At 38.2% G+C, this 16,285-nt stretch overlaps 1 protein-coding gene across 1 annotated transcript in view; it reads right to left on the bottom strand.

The window, feature by feature from the left end:
• Positions 1–550: 550 nt before the first annotated feature.
• Positions 551–16,285, bottom strand: part of fhip2a (FHF complex subunit HOOK interacting protein 2) — a 63,508-nt gene continuing 47,773 nt past the window's right edge. The window contains exons 12-17 of the mRNA XM_055646913.1: positions 11,916–12,059; positions 10,389–10,479; positions 9,127–9,270; positions 4,523–4,663; positions 3,820–3,923; positions 551–2,588 (exon numbers count right to left, since the gene is read on the bottom strand). Of these exons, the coding sequence (XP_055502888.1) occupies positions 2,483–2,588; positions 3,820–3,923; positions 4,523–4,663; positions 9,127–9,270; positions 10,389–10,479; positions 11,916–12,059 (730 nt within the window). The 3' untranslated portion in view covers positions 551–2,482. The remainder of the gene's footprint in view (positions 2,589–3,819; positions 3,924–4,522; positions 4,664–9,126; positions 9,271–10,388; positions 10,480–11,915; positions 12,060–16,285) is intronic.

The following is a 16,285-nucleotide window of genomic DNA, read 5'->3' as shown; positions in this document are numbered from 1 at the left end:
GAGACCCTTCTAGTCCGTCTATGGAGCAAACCTGGAGACCATAGGCAATTCCCTTCCCATCGGGTCAAAACCTTCTTCAGATCTATGATGAAGGAAATAGGCAATGGGGGGACTGATGTGGGGGGGGGGGGGGAAAGAAAGGAAGAGGTGGAGCCAGTGGGCTGAGGGAGAGCTGAGAAGGGCAGGAGAAAGTAAGGACTACCTGAAATTAGAGAAGTTCATACCGCTAGGTGCAAACTGCCCAAGCGAAATATGAGATGCTGCTCCTGCAATTTATGGTGATAACCACCGTAAATTGGAGGAGCAGCACCTCATATTTCTCCAGCATTTTTATCAACCAACAAACCTGTACGTCTTTGGAGAACAGATGGAGACGATTCCTATTTTGAAATATACTTCTTGGCAGATGATGATGCTAGGTCCTCCATTTCCCAACTATAGTTTCAGTTACTTCATGTCAAAGTAACATTAGCAATGGAAATCACATTAATGATCCCATACCATAGACCTTCAACCCGATGTACTGCGGCTTCACAAGCTAACGAAAGTAAGTGCAGAATCTGCAGGTAATGCAGATTAAATTTAATGAGGAACAAGACCAAAGAAAATTGTACATTCCAAAGAAGATGCCATCTGCACATGCAGTGAAAGTTGCAGAACAAGACAAACTTTTAAAGGCGCAAACAAAATATAAAACCAGAAAAAACTCGCATTAGTATTGATTTGTTTTGATACCTGGGGAGTTAATGTGCAAAGCCAAACAGTTAAGTATGGAAATGTTGAGACTTAATCAGAGCTACTGTCACAGCTAACCAAAACTGTAATGTAAACATAAAACATTGTGCCAACAATAAACTTGCACTTCAGACCTACATAAAAAATCTGATGTCTGATTCATCTGGAATCAGTCCCAAATATGTAGCATGTTACAATAAGGTACTGAAAAGTAATTCTTTCCATAGGAAGATTATGAATGTGCTTTTAATGTAAATTAGGCAGAATATGAACCCATTTACCATATACGACGGTGACAAGCAAGCACAGATCAATATATAAGGTCTTCTTATATACGACAAAAGTGTTGCATTTAAGCTGCATACAAGGCAATACAGCTTTAATATTGCACGCAAAAGTGTAGCCCTCGTGAACAGAAAAAGGAAGACCGGCATAGAATGTGATGAAGTCTCAAACTATTTGGTATCCATACACCAAATACATTTGAAATAATAATTTACAGAAACAAAATCACATCTATTGTCCACTATAAACTGGTACTCCCTTAAGGAAATTCAATGCTACCATCACGGAAGAGAGCTTAGATCTGTGCAATGCTAACATTTGGTATTGAAATTAAAATAGAAAGGATATATCATGAGTAATATTTGATCAAAACTAAATACTGAACATAATCATTTGACATTGTGTAATTTATAACAAAAAATTGTTATGAAGCAGTGTTAAAGGATTAATTATATTATTGCACAATGACACCATGTCATTTTGGGTATCCAATGTGAATCATATTACACATTTAAATTTCAAATTAAGCAGCATATACTACTTTACAAACATCCACTTATTATCGTTCTGTATTTTCTGGGTTAAATAAAAGTGTTTTTAATGATGACTTTTTTAAATGATTTATTAATACTGGCTTATGGTGGCATTGTCACATTGAAAATGGCATTGCATTTAAGCTTTGCCAAGTACTCTGTTAAATGTGAACATTTCAAAATGGAGCATTAGTCGTGAACCCATAGTGAACAATACTTAAGCTTGGACGGTCATTCACAAATGAAGGCCATTCCCTGGGATCAGCACAAAGGCTTGGAATGGACACCAAAGCCATAGCCCACATGGCTGTGGTTTCCAGACTATCTGAAAGTGTTGATGGCAAAAAGGAACAGTGACAAAAGATAAACAAGACTTTACACCTAATTGTGCCCTTTTCAAAGGCACAATATACAATAATTTCAAATCAGTACTCCAACTTTCTTTACTTAAATAATAATTTGATAAAATACTGATAAACATTTCTATTATTGACCTTTGCCCAATCTATTCTCAAGTGGTGAGAACAATTTTTAATAGGAGAAAGCATCATGATTTTAAAAGGGACAGTAGAAAAACAACCAGCCCCACTGTAAAATTTAGTGCGCACAACTTTGAGACGATTGTTGTGTTTGAACATTAACATCTTTCCAACACTGAAGTCAAGTCACCTGCCAAACTGAGTGACTGTAACAAGGAGGAGTTCTGGTCTCCTTCCAAGGCACAACCTCTCAGCCTTTCAGATAACTGTCAGTTGTTCAATTGTTTTTGCACATATTTCCCTTTTTCTATCCATTTCCAGAACAGTAATGGGCAGCACACCACAGTTAGCCGTCGCAGCAGTCCCTGTTATTCGAAATATTTTTCATAGAAGCTGACGGGCAAGACTGAAGTGGTAATGGGATGCTTCTGTGTGGAAACCAGTCAGCAATTAAGGTGCAGTCGAAGCGTGGAATTTAACAAATGCTATTGCAGCTAATTCCTTACAGAATTCTTCTAATACAATCACACCTTCCAGCAAGGTCATATGGTCGATGCTGTGGGAGAAAAAGGTGAAAGAGATGAAACAACTTAAAATAGAATTGTACTATTGATTCATAAGCAATTAAAATCCTTAACATTTAAAAAATGACATTTAACACTGAATATATACGACAGTGAACAATGATTCAGAAAATATGAAATTAGGAACACTGGTAGGCCACTTGGGCCCTCAAGCCTGGTCTGGCATTTAATATCATCATGGCTGATCAGACTGTAACCTCAACCTGACCTCATCTTGGTAACCTTTCACTGCAACCCACACACTGCTTATCGAGAATCTACTCTCTCTGGATTTCTCTTCCTCAGCGGCACAGCTGGTAGAACTGCTGCCTCACAATGCCAGAGACCCTGGTTCAAGCCTGACCTTGGGTGCTCTCAATTGGAGCTTGCAAGTTCTCCCTGGGACCACATGGGTTTCCATCGGGTGCTCCGGTTTCCTCCCACATCCCAAAGATACGTGGGTAAATTTTGTGGGTAAATAGGGTTTTAAAATTGCCCTACCCTATCAATCCCTCTAAGGATTTTCTCTGGAATGCCAGAAGTTGAGGAGAGACACAAAATTATGAGAGGTATAGATAGAGTGGAGAGTCAGAACCTTTTTACCCAGGGTAGAAATGTCAAAGACAAAAGGACATAGCTTTAAGATGAGCAGGGCAAAGTTTAGTGGTGAAATGCAAGGCAAGTGTTTTTTTTTTTATCCAGAGGTTAGTGGGTCATTGCATTGTGCTGCCAGGCATGACAGTGGAGGTAAATACGAAAGTGACATCTAACAGGCTTTTGAATAGGTACATGGAATTGCAGCAAATGGATTTGATCATGTTCCAGTAGATTAGATTAGTTTATCTTCACATCAAGTCATTGTGCAGTTTTATATTTTATATACTTCCAACATGGCATCTATTAACCTCCTACAGTTCAAGGCAAACAATCTGAAAAACAAACCTCTACTACCACCCTCCGCGTGCCATTATCTAACCAATTTTATATCCAATTTACTGAAGGAACCTGGATCCCATGTATTCTTACCTTCTGGAGCAAACTTTTTAAAAAAGTCCTTGACAAACAGCCTGCACTCATCAATCCTCACTGTCACCTCTTCAAAAATCTCAGTTAAATTTGTGATACTCCTTGGATTTAGACATGAATCAAATTCACATTGGGGCAACATGCATCAGAACTTATATTCTGAAATGGGATCAAGAAAAGTAATTGATCTGAACTTACATGGGTCCATCTTGCTCAAAACCGAGTAAACGCTTTCGGACGAGCATAAGCTTTGGTGTAAAGTCTGGGATTCGCTGTATTCTCAACATTAGGTCTCCAACCACCTAGAAATTATTTAGCAATCATTTATATCATGTCATTTATGTTCCTATCAAAACATTTGTAAGTCATTTTAACTTAAGAATTAGAATATTTGTCAAATTTATAAACACTACATAAACTGCAAGAAGCAATGTGAGGGCGGTACAATGGTGCAGCGGTAGAGTTGCTGCCATAGCGCCAAAGACCCGGGTTCGAACCCGATTACTAGTGCTTAACTGTACGGAGTTTGGACATTCTTCCCGTAGGTTTTCTCTGGGATCTCTAGTTTCCTCGCACATTCCAAAGACGTACAGGTTTGTAGGTTAATTGGCTTGGCAAAATTATAAAAACTCCCTAGAATGTGTCGGATAGTTTTAGAGTGCTGAGATCTCTGGTCGGCCTGGACTCAGTGGGCCAAAAGGTCTGTTTCTGTGCTGTATCGGTAAATTAAAATAAGACACAATGTGCTGGAGTAACTTGGCAGGTCACACAGCATTTCTGGAAAACATGAGTAGGTGACATTTCGGGTTGGGACTATTCGTCACTTATCTGCAGTTCCTCATTTCTGTGGTTTAAATAAACATAAGGGTGTGAAACACCTAGTATGTAGCTTTGTACTTACCCTTACAATAACAGAAAACAAAGACCTGCAGTTGGGAGCCAGGTTAATGTAAGGATCCAATAGGTATTCATGTATGTGTGGATGAGGAAATAAAGATAACTTTGACAGCACCGAGGTCACCTGCAAATTCACATCATATGGCTAGAAAGAGAAAGATCCAAATGATAAGTGCATTTAAAAATGATAAATAATTATTTTCAAGATTCAAGATTCAAGCTTTATATCGCTTAATAAGTTCTCATCTGTAAGACTGCAATAGAAAGATAATACTTTAATCATGGGTGCCTTATTAAACTTAAAAATAATGCACAGGGATAAATGTTATCCGTTTCTCATTGTCACTGCTTAAAATTTGCCTTGAGCATTCTTCATAGAATTTAGAGAAAAAAAAGCATATAATGTTGATCAAGCATTTTAAATTGATGTCACAACACCAAACGAAAACCAGTTTAAAAAAAAAGTTCTAATAGTTTTTAATTGTTTTAGCTTCAACCCAAAAAATGCCCTGAAGGCTGATATTATCAGGAATAATTTCCGTAATCTCAAAGTATAAGGTTATCCAGTTGATGAAATGAAAACATTGTACAGATACGACAGTTAGTTTTTTTAAAAGCAGGGGCAATTTGCTCTTCATTTAAATTACACCGAACTTGATAGCAATTAATTGATTCCACTGGATATAAAATGGAAATCATGCAATTTACAGCACTAAGTCTTCACGTTGATTGGAGAGAAAGGGAATGTTACAATTCTTCCATGTTTCACTTGTCTTATCAACTTGTTGAAACACCAACAAAGTGTCTAAATGATTGGTTCAGTAACTTAAGTAACAGTTCTTGAATAAATCAGTTATAACCAATGTAGTTATTTTTATTCCTTTGTTGATAGTTAAAATACTAAGTACAATATATCCATGTTATCTAGGTTTGCAGACAGTATGAAGATAAATTGTGAGGACCATAAAGAGATGGCAAAAAAATTGAATTGGGAAAGCATATTGTGTTGGCTAATGCTAAATTATCTATTGTTTGCAAAATAGAAAATCTTTTCAACAAGTGAGAAAGTGGGAAATTATTATTCCTCCTTGCACACAAATTGCTGCAGTTTCAAGGTTTCACAGAATGACAGAAAACGTATGGCACATGTAGCAGTTATTTGGCTCATCATTATTTGGCTTCTCAAAAAAAAACTTAACCTGATTACTCCTTCCAGAAGTAGGTTTGTAGCTTCATGGCTATGACTACAGGCATAGTCTCTCAGGCAATGAGCTTCAGACCATGACCACTGTCGATCTCAAAATGTTTTCCTTATTTCATAAGGTCATAAGTGATAGTAGAATTAGGCCATCAGCCTAGCAAGTCTCCTCCGCCATTCAATAATGGCTGATCTATCTCTCCCTCCTAACCCTATTCTCCTGCCTTCTCCCCATAACCTCTGACACCTGTACTAATCAAAAATATATCTATCTCTGCCTTAAAAATATTCACTGACTTGGCCTCCACAGACTTTTGTGGCAAAGAATTCCACAGTCATCACCCTTTGGCTCAAGAAATTTCTCCTCATCTCCTTCCCAAAATAACTTCCTTTAATTCTTAGGCTATGACGTCTAGTCCTAGAGTTTCCCCACATCCTCTCTATCTAACCCTTTCACTATTCTGTATGTTTCATTCTTCTAAACTTCTAAACTCCCAAGTCCATTTGCACCTCTGATTTCTGGATTCTCCCCCCATTTAGAAAAAGCCTACATCTTTATTGCTACTACCAAAATGCCTGCTTCCACACTTAACCACACAATATTTCATCTGCCACTTCTCTGCCCACTCTCCCAACCTATCCAAGTCCTTCTGCAGAGTCACTGCTTTCTCTATACTACCTGCCCTTCCACCTATTTTCGTATCATCCACAAAGTTGGCCACAACACTTTCAATCCCCTCGTCCAAATAATTAATAAACAAAGTGAAGAATAGCAGCCCCAGCACTGACACCTGTGGAACTCCGCTATTCACTGGCAGCACACCAGAAAAAGCCCCTTTATTGTTTTTTGCCATCCAGCCAACTTGCTATCCATGCTAGTGATACTGATAATGAGAGCCCTATGATACCGTGGGCTCTCATCTTCCTTAGCAGCCTACCGTGTGGCACCTTATCAAAGGCTTTCTGAAAATCTAAATAAACATCTACTGTCTGTCCTGCTATTTACTTCTTCAAAGAATTCCAGCAAATTTATCAAGCAAGACCTCCCAATTCACAAAGCCATGCTGACTTCAGCCTATTTTATCGTGTACTTCTAATGGGCTTGTCCCACTTTGGCGATTTTTCAGGCGACTGTTAAGTTCACCAGCCCATTATGCAGGCGAGGGACAGGGCAAGCGGGGGGAGCGCTGTCTGAGTGAAATTCACACTGTGCAAAGCCAAGGTGATACAAACACACACCGCGATGAACAGGAAGGTTAGCGCTGTAATTAAGACGGCTAAAGCACAGTGTATGGTAAGTCCTTTAAAAGGGGGGGTGTGGGGGGGAAAGAGTGGGGAGAAGGGGGGGAGTAGGAGGGAGAAGGAGTGGAGACAAGTTTTAAGAAGCCACAGATACACGGCCGTGAAGCTCGGCGGACATTTATCATTACCAGTCGGTTATCCTTGGTTCTGAAAACTACTGCTTACATTTGTTTTTCCCAATGAGCCAATGAAATTCACTGGTCAGCACTGGCTACAACCTACAAGACCCTTCGACCTCCTGGCAACCCACTAGGACCCACCCACGGCCAGATAATTTTCGCCACTCTCTATGACGGCTTCATTCCAGTCGCCAATTTTTCAATATGATGAAAAATTTGCAACGACCATAATGGGGCCGCGACTAGTTCTTAGAATGCGGGATCTCCTTACGACTATGAAGGCGACTCCCCAGCAACCATCCGCGAACATGTGTCGACTGCATAGTCTCCTGCAGTCGTCTAAGTGGGACAGGCCCATTAGTACTCCGTAACCTCATCCTTTATAATGGGTTCTAAAATCATACCAAGCACCAAAGTCAGACTAACCAGCCTATAGTTCCCACTCTTCTGCTTTGGTCCCTTCTTGTGCGACGAGTAGTTGGCAATTTTCCAATGCTGGATCTCCTTACGACTATGATTCTTGACTCCCCAGCCTCCACAATCCTTTCGAACCCTAAGGTGCAGACCATGGTGCAGGTGACTTCCTCCTGCAGCACCTCTAAGTTAGTAATAGCACTCCACTAACTTCCAACTCCTGACTCATGAATTTTTGGCAAGTTGCTGGTGTCTTCCACTGTGAAGGCTGATGCAAAAACGTTATTCAACCTTTTGCCATTTCTTTATTCCCCTTTAATCTTTCCATAAATTACTTCAAATCTAGTCTTTGTTTTTTTATTTTTTTTATTTTCTGCACAGGATATGGCTATTTCCTTTTACCCAATTAAACCCCTCTTCATTTTATACATTTTAAAAACTCAATTCTGTCTTTTCTGTTCCAATCTCACTTTATAGATAACATTTACAAATTCTGGTCACATCCATATTAATATCCTCTGCAATCAATCCACTCATATCTTTCCTATTACATGATGACCAGAACAAGAAGCTGCAGCCACCTTGTGGTCTAGCTGTCGTTATATACAGTTCTAGCACAATATTTCTAGATTTTTTTCTATGCCTCCTGTTAAAAAAATAAATTATACCATGTTTCTATTTAATCAGTTATTGACATGTTCTGCTGCATTTGAAGATCTGCGGATCCATACTGGAAAACTCTCTGCTCATTTACATCCTTCTATCCTCTTGTGTATCCCTTTACCTGTTACACCTCCTTAAATGTAGCATCTCACAATTTACTGACCTGCATTTACCACTGTTATCCGCAGTTGATCATTAGCCCCATCTTCCTGCCAATCTGAGGCTTAACCCTTTCTGTCCAAACCACACTGAATTTTTGTATAATCTATAAATATCTTTATCGTGACATCTATGTTTAAGTCTAAACCATTACAATATATTTGACCACATATAATAAGAAATGTACAGGGATGTAAAAGCTCAGCTGGAGTAGACTGAAACAATCTAATTTTTTAAACTTGAGGAACCCAGGGAAGTGGCAACACAATGAGAAATTGTAGTCGAAGGAAAAGTTGCACCACAATCTTACTGCACCGTGAACCGTATTTGAGGGGCTAAAAGACCTACTTCCGTTATTCTTTTTAATGCTTAAATTTATTTTATTGTAGGTGTAGCAGCAATTTAACAATACAAATTAAAACTTGATTTTTTAAAATATATCTTTGTCACAGAACATTTTGTTGCAGTAATTAGTGCTCCATACTGCAACCCTGACTTTTATTCAATATAGAAATAATTTCTTGTTGGCTGTATCGGGATGACTTTGGTCCTTTCTATCCGTATAATTCAGCAATAATAAAATTTCTTCATTGACACTAATTGCAAATATATATTTTTAAGTTCTGGAGTATGCAAACAGTATATACATATATTAAATACATATATTAAATACATGTATTAAAGAACCAAAATATTGGCATGTCTTATTTTTTGCAAAGGACAGTCATAATCATTTCAACCCTTTCACCGTACCTGATCAAGGATTCTGCCCATTCGATCAAACAGAACTTTTAGAAAATGCCCCTCAAAGAAAGGAGACTCCAGGTTGCATTTCTCCAAAGGTTTGGGTGTTCCTGGCCAGTCCCACCTCATACAGTTACCACAACAATCCCGGAACTGTGAATGAAATCAGCAGCAATCAGCTTAAGCAAATAAAACAAATTAAGTGATTGATTATTATTTTTTTCTTTCAGTAATGGAAGTAGCCCATAATTGCACCTAACACATTACAATAAAATATTTTGTTGATATAATTCTCAGGTGCACTAGGTTATTAAAAATATTAGTGATTTTGTCAATGAAGAAGCTTAAAAATGATGAAATAACAAATTATCTAAAACTAATCACATTTTTACAACAGGCACCGATTATTAATTCATGCACACAAAAAGAATTAAATGAAGGCTCAGAAAGTTGTTTGTTCACAAAGTTAGATTTAGTACATCCTCCACAGTACTTTTAAAAATTGCTGATATATACATGAAGATAGCTTTTATCACCACCAAGATTTGGGGCTAACTTTACTCCATATTTAAGCTGCCATCATACACTTTGGTCTGTATTTAATATGTTAAAAATGTTAATAGCTGTCACCACAAAACATACGTGAGACCAAATCCACCATCATTGGAAAATATAAACTTGGGTCTCAGCAGAGTTTGATGCTTGAACAATACTTCCAGGTTTGAACAATGGAGTAAGGTTTCAGAATGCAAGAGTAAACAATGGTGCTAAAGTATGCAGCTAATTAAGTTTAACGACAGGAATAAAGTGAGTGGTGCTAAAGAAGACGGAGACAAAAAGAAAATCAATTGAATTTAAAGGTGCGTTTTTGAGTTTTAAGCATTGATATGGACACAGCAAAGGTAGAGACACACAATATTCTGGAGACTGGCGTGTGTAGTCTTGGTGATGGATTGTACAGAGTTGGAAAGTCAGCACATGGTCAGTGCAATATGAAGTTAGTGCACCATGTAGCCAGTGGTAGCAGCCAGAAAAACTACGCTTTCAGTAGAGAGATCTTTTGAAATCTACAGTCACTGGGGCCAAATAGCTTCCTTTGGTGCTGTAAAATTCAGTTTGAAGTTTATTTTACACACAAAGTTTAGATTTGTCCACATATCAGTCAGTAGGACAAGATAGAAAAAGACATGGAAAAAAAACCTGATGTTGCAACAGATATATGGCAATCAATTCTGTATTTGTTACTAGATTGGCACTCTTATATCCCTTACTTGCCGATGTGCATCTCTGAGGTACGTATCATATCCAGTGCCTTCAACATAATAAGATGATTTTGCTTCATCAGGAACGAGACATAGGAAACTAAAATATCAGGTAATTTAAACAAAATACACAATTAATTTAATTATGCAAACAAATCAAAAAGAATACATGTCTTTTTAATCTGTGAAATATAATTCGAGGCTAGATAGTGCATATTAAAGTTACGACGATGTCTCTAATCAATGTTTGGTAGATATTTGAACAAATGTCTTCAAATTTAAATTTTCAGAATATCTAATCTTGTATCAATGACAAAGTGAGGGGAGAATGTTCTAACAACCTGGGTAATATTGAACATTTAATATTGACCATCACTTAATAATGAACATGGGATTTATATTCAGAAAATCTATTTGTACCAGTCCCATATAAAATATTAGAAATGCTTAACCTGGGTGCTGGATCCATTGTTGCTTGTTATATGTGTTGATGATTTGGATAAAAATGGTAGGTGACAGGGTTAACAAATTTGAGGATGACACCAAAATTGTTGGAATGATGGACAGTGAGGAAAGTTGTCTAAGACTCCAACAGGATCAAATGGGAAAGTGAGCTAATGAATGGCAGATGGAATTTAATGGACATGCATGAAGTGATACATTTCTGGGATGTTAAACCAGGACTTACTCAGTATTGAAGAATAGCATGTAAATGGTATTCCAAGATTGGAGTGCAAACGTGAAAATAGAGGCGATTAACTCTCAGGAAAACTGGCTTTCCATGTTTATGCATGCTTGCTCGGGATCTAATGTTTGCTGACACATGGGGAAAGATTGGGAGTTCCAGATGGAACTGTCAGCATTTGGCAGAAAAATCAAGTGTAATGTTGCCAGGAGTAGGCGTGGAGGCAGACACAGTTGTGGCACTTAAGAGGCTTGTAAACAGGCACATGCAAAGAGATCAGTTCAACTTGGTGTCATGTTTGGCACAATCATTGTGGACCAAAGGGCCTGTTGCTTTGCTGGACTGTTCTATGTTGATATTCGTTTAGTTTAGTTCAGAGATACAGCACGGAAACAGGCCCTTCGGTCCGCCGTGTCTGCGCCGACCAGCGATCCCTGCACACTAGCTCGATCATAAACACTAGGAGCAATTTACAAATTTTACCATTGCCAAATTAAGTTACAAACCTGTACGTCTTTGGAGTGTGGCAGGAAACCAGAGCACCCGGGGAAAACAAACGCAGTCATGGGGAGCACATACAAACTCCCTACAGACAGCACCTGTAGTCAGGTTCAAACCCAGTTCTCTGGCGCCATAGAGCCACAACTCTATAGCTGTGCCACCATTGTTAATGGAAACCGTACAACCACATTTTCTAAATATATTCATACCCAAATCTTTACCAGCACGTCAATGGAGGTATCCAACATTTAATATTCTAATTTAATTGCATAAATTAAAAAAATGCAATCCTAATATCTAACAAATATTACATGAAGTGCGAAGTGAAAGCAATTAAATTTCACACATACCTATTAACAATTTTATGTACTTCTGTTTTCCCATCAGATTTTGAGTGGTCTGGAGTCGGAGGTGGGGAAGCAGTCAGCCAATTTGAGCCCAGCATCCTGTTATCAGGTGACATATCTGTAAAAAGTGGATCTTCCTCCAAGTCACTGTAGGGTGGAATCAGGATGAAAAAAAAATATGGTCTCTGGTGATGGAGCTCTTTGCATTACAAAACAACACTCAGCATGCTCAAGATTTCAGCAAAGCACACCCATGGGCTTGAGAGATTTATATGCTCAGTTCACAAAAGTGAAAACACCCAGATATGTTGCAATAGGTTCTGTCATTTTAAATGCGTTTTAAATCCCATATGAGTACTTTCAGGCCTGCCACAGAAACAGAAAATGCTGCAAAAATCAGAACAGCTTGGAGATTTTGGAAAGAGAAAAACAATATTAATCAACGGTGGCACGGTGGCGTAGCAATAACAATGTGGATATCAAATTGTTTGAAACACTACATCTGGAAGAGATGAGATTCCTCTTAGCAGGCAAACCAGACCACTTCCAAAAGACGTGGTCTACGTTTTTGGAACTATTACAAGCATAAGGTGCAATAGTAATTTAAAAAATAAGCAAATAAATAAATAAAAGGTACCAGGATCTGGCAACGGGGGGGGGGGGGGGGGGGGGGGTAAAATAAAAAAAAAATAAAAACAACAAAAACAGACTTGGTTGGTAGTCCCCTTTCTGCGGAGTTTAATGTTATAATAGAGCAATTGTTTCTCCTTTCTTTTTCCTCCTTTTCTAGGGTCTTCTTTCTTTCTTTACTTCCTTCTCTAACTTCTTTTCTAAGGGGCTTTCTTTTCTCAACTCTCCTGCACCTTCACGACTCTTGCGCACTTTCTTTACTTCTATCTTTACTTAAAGCTCAAAAAATGAAGCGGTACAAAAAATGTATTAAGCCATATGTGTTGTGTAGTATTGTAATTTACCGTACTTCTAATAAAAATTTAAAAAAAAATAAAAGAATTGAAGTCTCACAGCGCCAGAGACCTGGGTTCGATCCTGACTATAGATGCGGTCTGCATTAAGTTTGTACGTTCTCCCCGTGACTATGTAGGTTTTCCCAGGATGCTACAATTTGTAAATGACCCTAGTATGTAGTATAATGCAAGTGTACAGGGATCATTGGTTGGCGCAGACGCCGTGGGCTAATGGGCCTGTTTCCGCTCTATATCTCCAAACTAAACACTCATCTTTAGAACTGGAAAAGCAAGAAATCAAGCGTATTTTAAGTTGCATAAATGGAGTGAGGTGGTGAGAAAAGGCGGTTTTATTGTGATAGGACACAGATGAAAGTTGTCAAGTTCCTGCTCTATAGCCCATCACCATTATTCCCTTTGCATCCTCTGGCCCTTTCCAATCCTGCACCTTAAAACATGATTGTCTTCTTATGTTTCCAGTTCTGGTGAAGGGTCACTGATCACATTTCTCTCTCCACAGATGCCGAGTTCCTCATAAGGTCATCAGGAATAGGAGTAGAATTAGGGAATTCGGCCCATCAGGTCTACTCCACCATTCAATCATAGCTGATATATCTCTCCCTCCTAACCCCATTCTCCGGCCTTCTCACCATAACCTCTATCACAAGTACTAATCAAGAATCTATCTATCTCTGCCTTAAAAATATCCACTGACTTGACCTCCGCAGCCTTCTGTGCCAAAGAATTTCACAGATTCACCACCCTTAACAATTTTCTGCTTGATTTGGATTTCTAGCTTTAGCATTTATTAATTCTAATTATTTGCAGGATTGTTAGTGCTAGTGAAAGCAATGACAGCAATTTGAATTAAGAAACAAGCATCACAAAAGATTGTGTCTGGTGACAAGGTACAAGTTAATGTACATTTTATTTTATCCTATTCTGATGACTGCACACTTATGGTTGTGGTAAAAACAGATACCAAGAGAGATAAGGGATATACAGGTTCAAACACTTTCAATTTATCAATGAAGGGATTAAAGTCTTCTATGGCGATGTCTGAGCCCGATGTAAAATTAGGGCAACCAGCCAATCAGAAGAGGTCCAAAGTCCTAGTCTCCCTGATTTGGCATTTAAAGCTTACGTTGAATTTGTGCAGGGTAGAAAGTAACTTGTTAATGCAGTTTGACGATGCTTATGTCTTGGTGAGGAAAGCTTTGAAGCTGCTTAACTTTCATATATGATGGCGCTGTGATGGCAGCACTGAGCATGGCAGCATTTTAGACAACAGCAAATACATCCAATGTTGTAGGTGACCTGTCAGACTCCTGTTGGCCTTGGGACCATTAAGGAACTTATTACCAACAGGTTAAGATATTAACACGGTGGAGGATCGATCACATACATACGATTCGACTTTGTCAACCTTAAATTTATGAGTGGTCAAGTGCAGGCATAGCAGATATGCATCTGGAGCATTTTCTGCTTTTATTGAAATTTTCTAAATATACACTTGCACTTCTCATAGTCAGAACAACTGTAAATATCTTATTTAAATACAAACTTGCAACTAATTTCTAAATGAATGTTAGGACTAAAGAAAAAATAAAATAATTCAGCATCTCAGTAATATGCTCAAGGAGTACAGACGAAATACCATAGAAAAAGTAAAAATAGCAGAGTAAATAACAACAGTATGCTGTTAGAATTTATATATATTGGATATAAAAATGTGAGTGTTGTTATTTAGAGATAGTGGGAAGAAAGGAAGAAGATAATCAATGAACAAGTCTGCCTAATCTGGACTGAGGAAATGTACACCCATTTCAGACCATGGTATTTTTTTTATGTGTTCTAATGATAAAGTGATTTATTGAGATTCCATCAGCAATATAGTTTGCTGTCAAACCTACAGAATGTCCCAATAAAATAAACTGAACCATTTCTGTTACTGCCATCACTGATGTCCCAAGTGAATTATAAATGTAACAATAGATATTATGATTTATATCCAAAAGGAGATAAATTTGATATTTGTTTTTTATTCAGAGGACGAGAAGTTATTTCCAAGCATTCATTCCTGGGTTGTACCCACTAATTCTGGATGCTCTTCGATTAGTTTAGTTTGAAGATACAGCACAGAAACAGCCCTTTCAGCCCACCAAGTCCACTACCCTACATACACCCAGGACAATTTAACCAAGCCAATTAAACTACAAACCTGTATGTCTTTCGAGTGTGGGAGGAAACCGGAGATCCTGGAAAAAACCCACGCAGGTCACGAGGAGAATGTAAAAACAGCATCTGCAGTCAGGATCGAACCCGGGTCCCTGACGCTGTAAAGGGCCTGTCCTACTTAGGCGATTTTTTGGGCGACTACATGCGACTGCCACAAAATTCTCAACATGTTGAAAATATTTTGGCGACGGTGGCGCCAATTTTTGCTGTCGTAGGTTGGAGTAGGTTGTCGCCAGGTATTGTAGGTGAATTTCATTAAAACTATTCCCTGGCAGTCGCCTAAAGAGTCGCCTAAGTGGGACAGGCCCATTTGGCTGCGTCCTTTGATGTACTGGGATATTTCCCCAGACTTGGAAAGCCTGCCACTATTCACCAAAAAAACATATCAATAAAAGATTACTTTAAAGTACTCTTTGCCTCTGTGAAACAAACTCTATTCCAAGGTTGTGCCAACAATTCACAAATGGAACAGATTTGAGATTTACAATTTTAAAATGCTTTGTTCTATATTTTAGCTCTTTAGAAAAAACATTTAAAATCTTAAATAGCTTTATAATTCTAATGTTGGTGCTCATTTTTTTAATTAATGCATTTTTAAAGTGGGATCTTGACATTTAGTCTGTGAATTAATCGCATTTTTATTTTTGCAGAATTGCTACTTAAAATATATTCTTGGTATATTTTTCTTATCTAATATTGTAATTGCCATCTCCTGGATCAGATTGTAAACCTAGACATTGGAAAGCTGCTCTCAGGTGCTGTGTCCTAAAGTTATACTCAAACAACAGCACTGATAAAATAGATTAATTGACCATTTATTGAATTACTATTTATGGAAAATTGCTTCAAATGCCTGGAGTATTTCAATACAATGATGACTCCCGGCTAAAACAGAATTGATGGTGAAGCACAGTTGACCTTTGGCAGATTGTTCAAAACATATCTTATACATGGATGTTTTTATTTTTGAAACTGTTTTCCTTCAACCCGAATAACATGCCTTGTTTTCAATCTCCGTATGATATCTCCTTGGCCCAGTATGAATGCCAATGTGCCAAAACAAGGGAATGGAACTATAGAACCGTTCCTGCCCAAACTGCAGATAGGGAATCCACACTCATATAATAAAGGGGCAAAACGTCCAATTTTCATTACCTAAATGTAGATATT

The sequence above is a fragment of the Leucoraja erinacea genome, chromosome 15 (assembly GCF_028641065.1).
Source record: "Leucoraja erinacea ecotype New England chromosome 15, Leri_hhj_1, whole genome shotgun sequence".
NCBI classification, from domain to species: Eukaryota; Metazoa; Chordata; class Chondrichthyes; order Rajiformes; family Rajidae; genus Leucoraja; species Leucoraja erinaceus.
The sequence above is the reverse complement of the archived record's forward strand: the minus strand, read 5'-3'. Positions and strand labels throughout refer to the sequence as shown.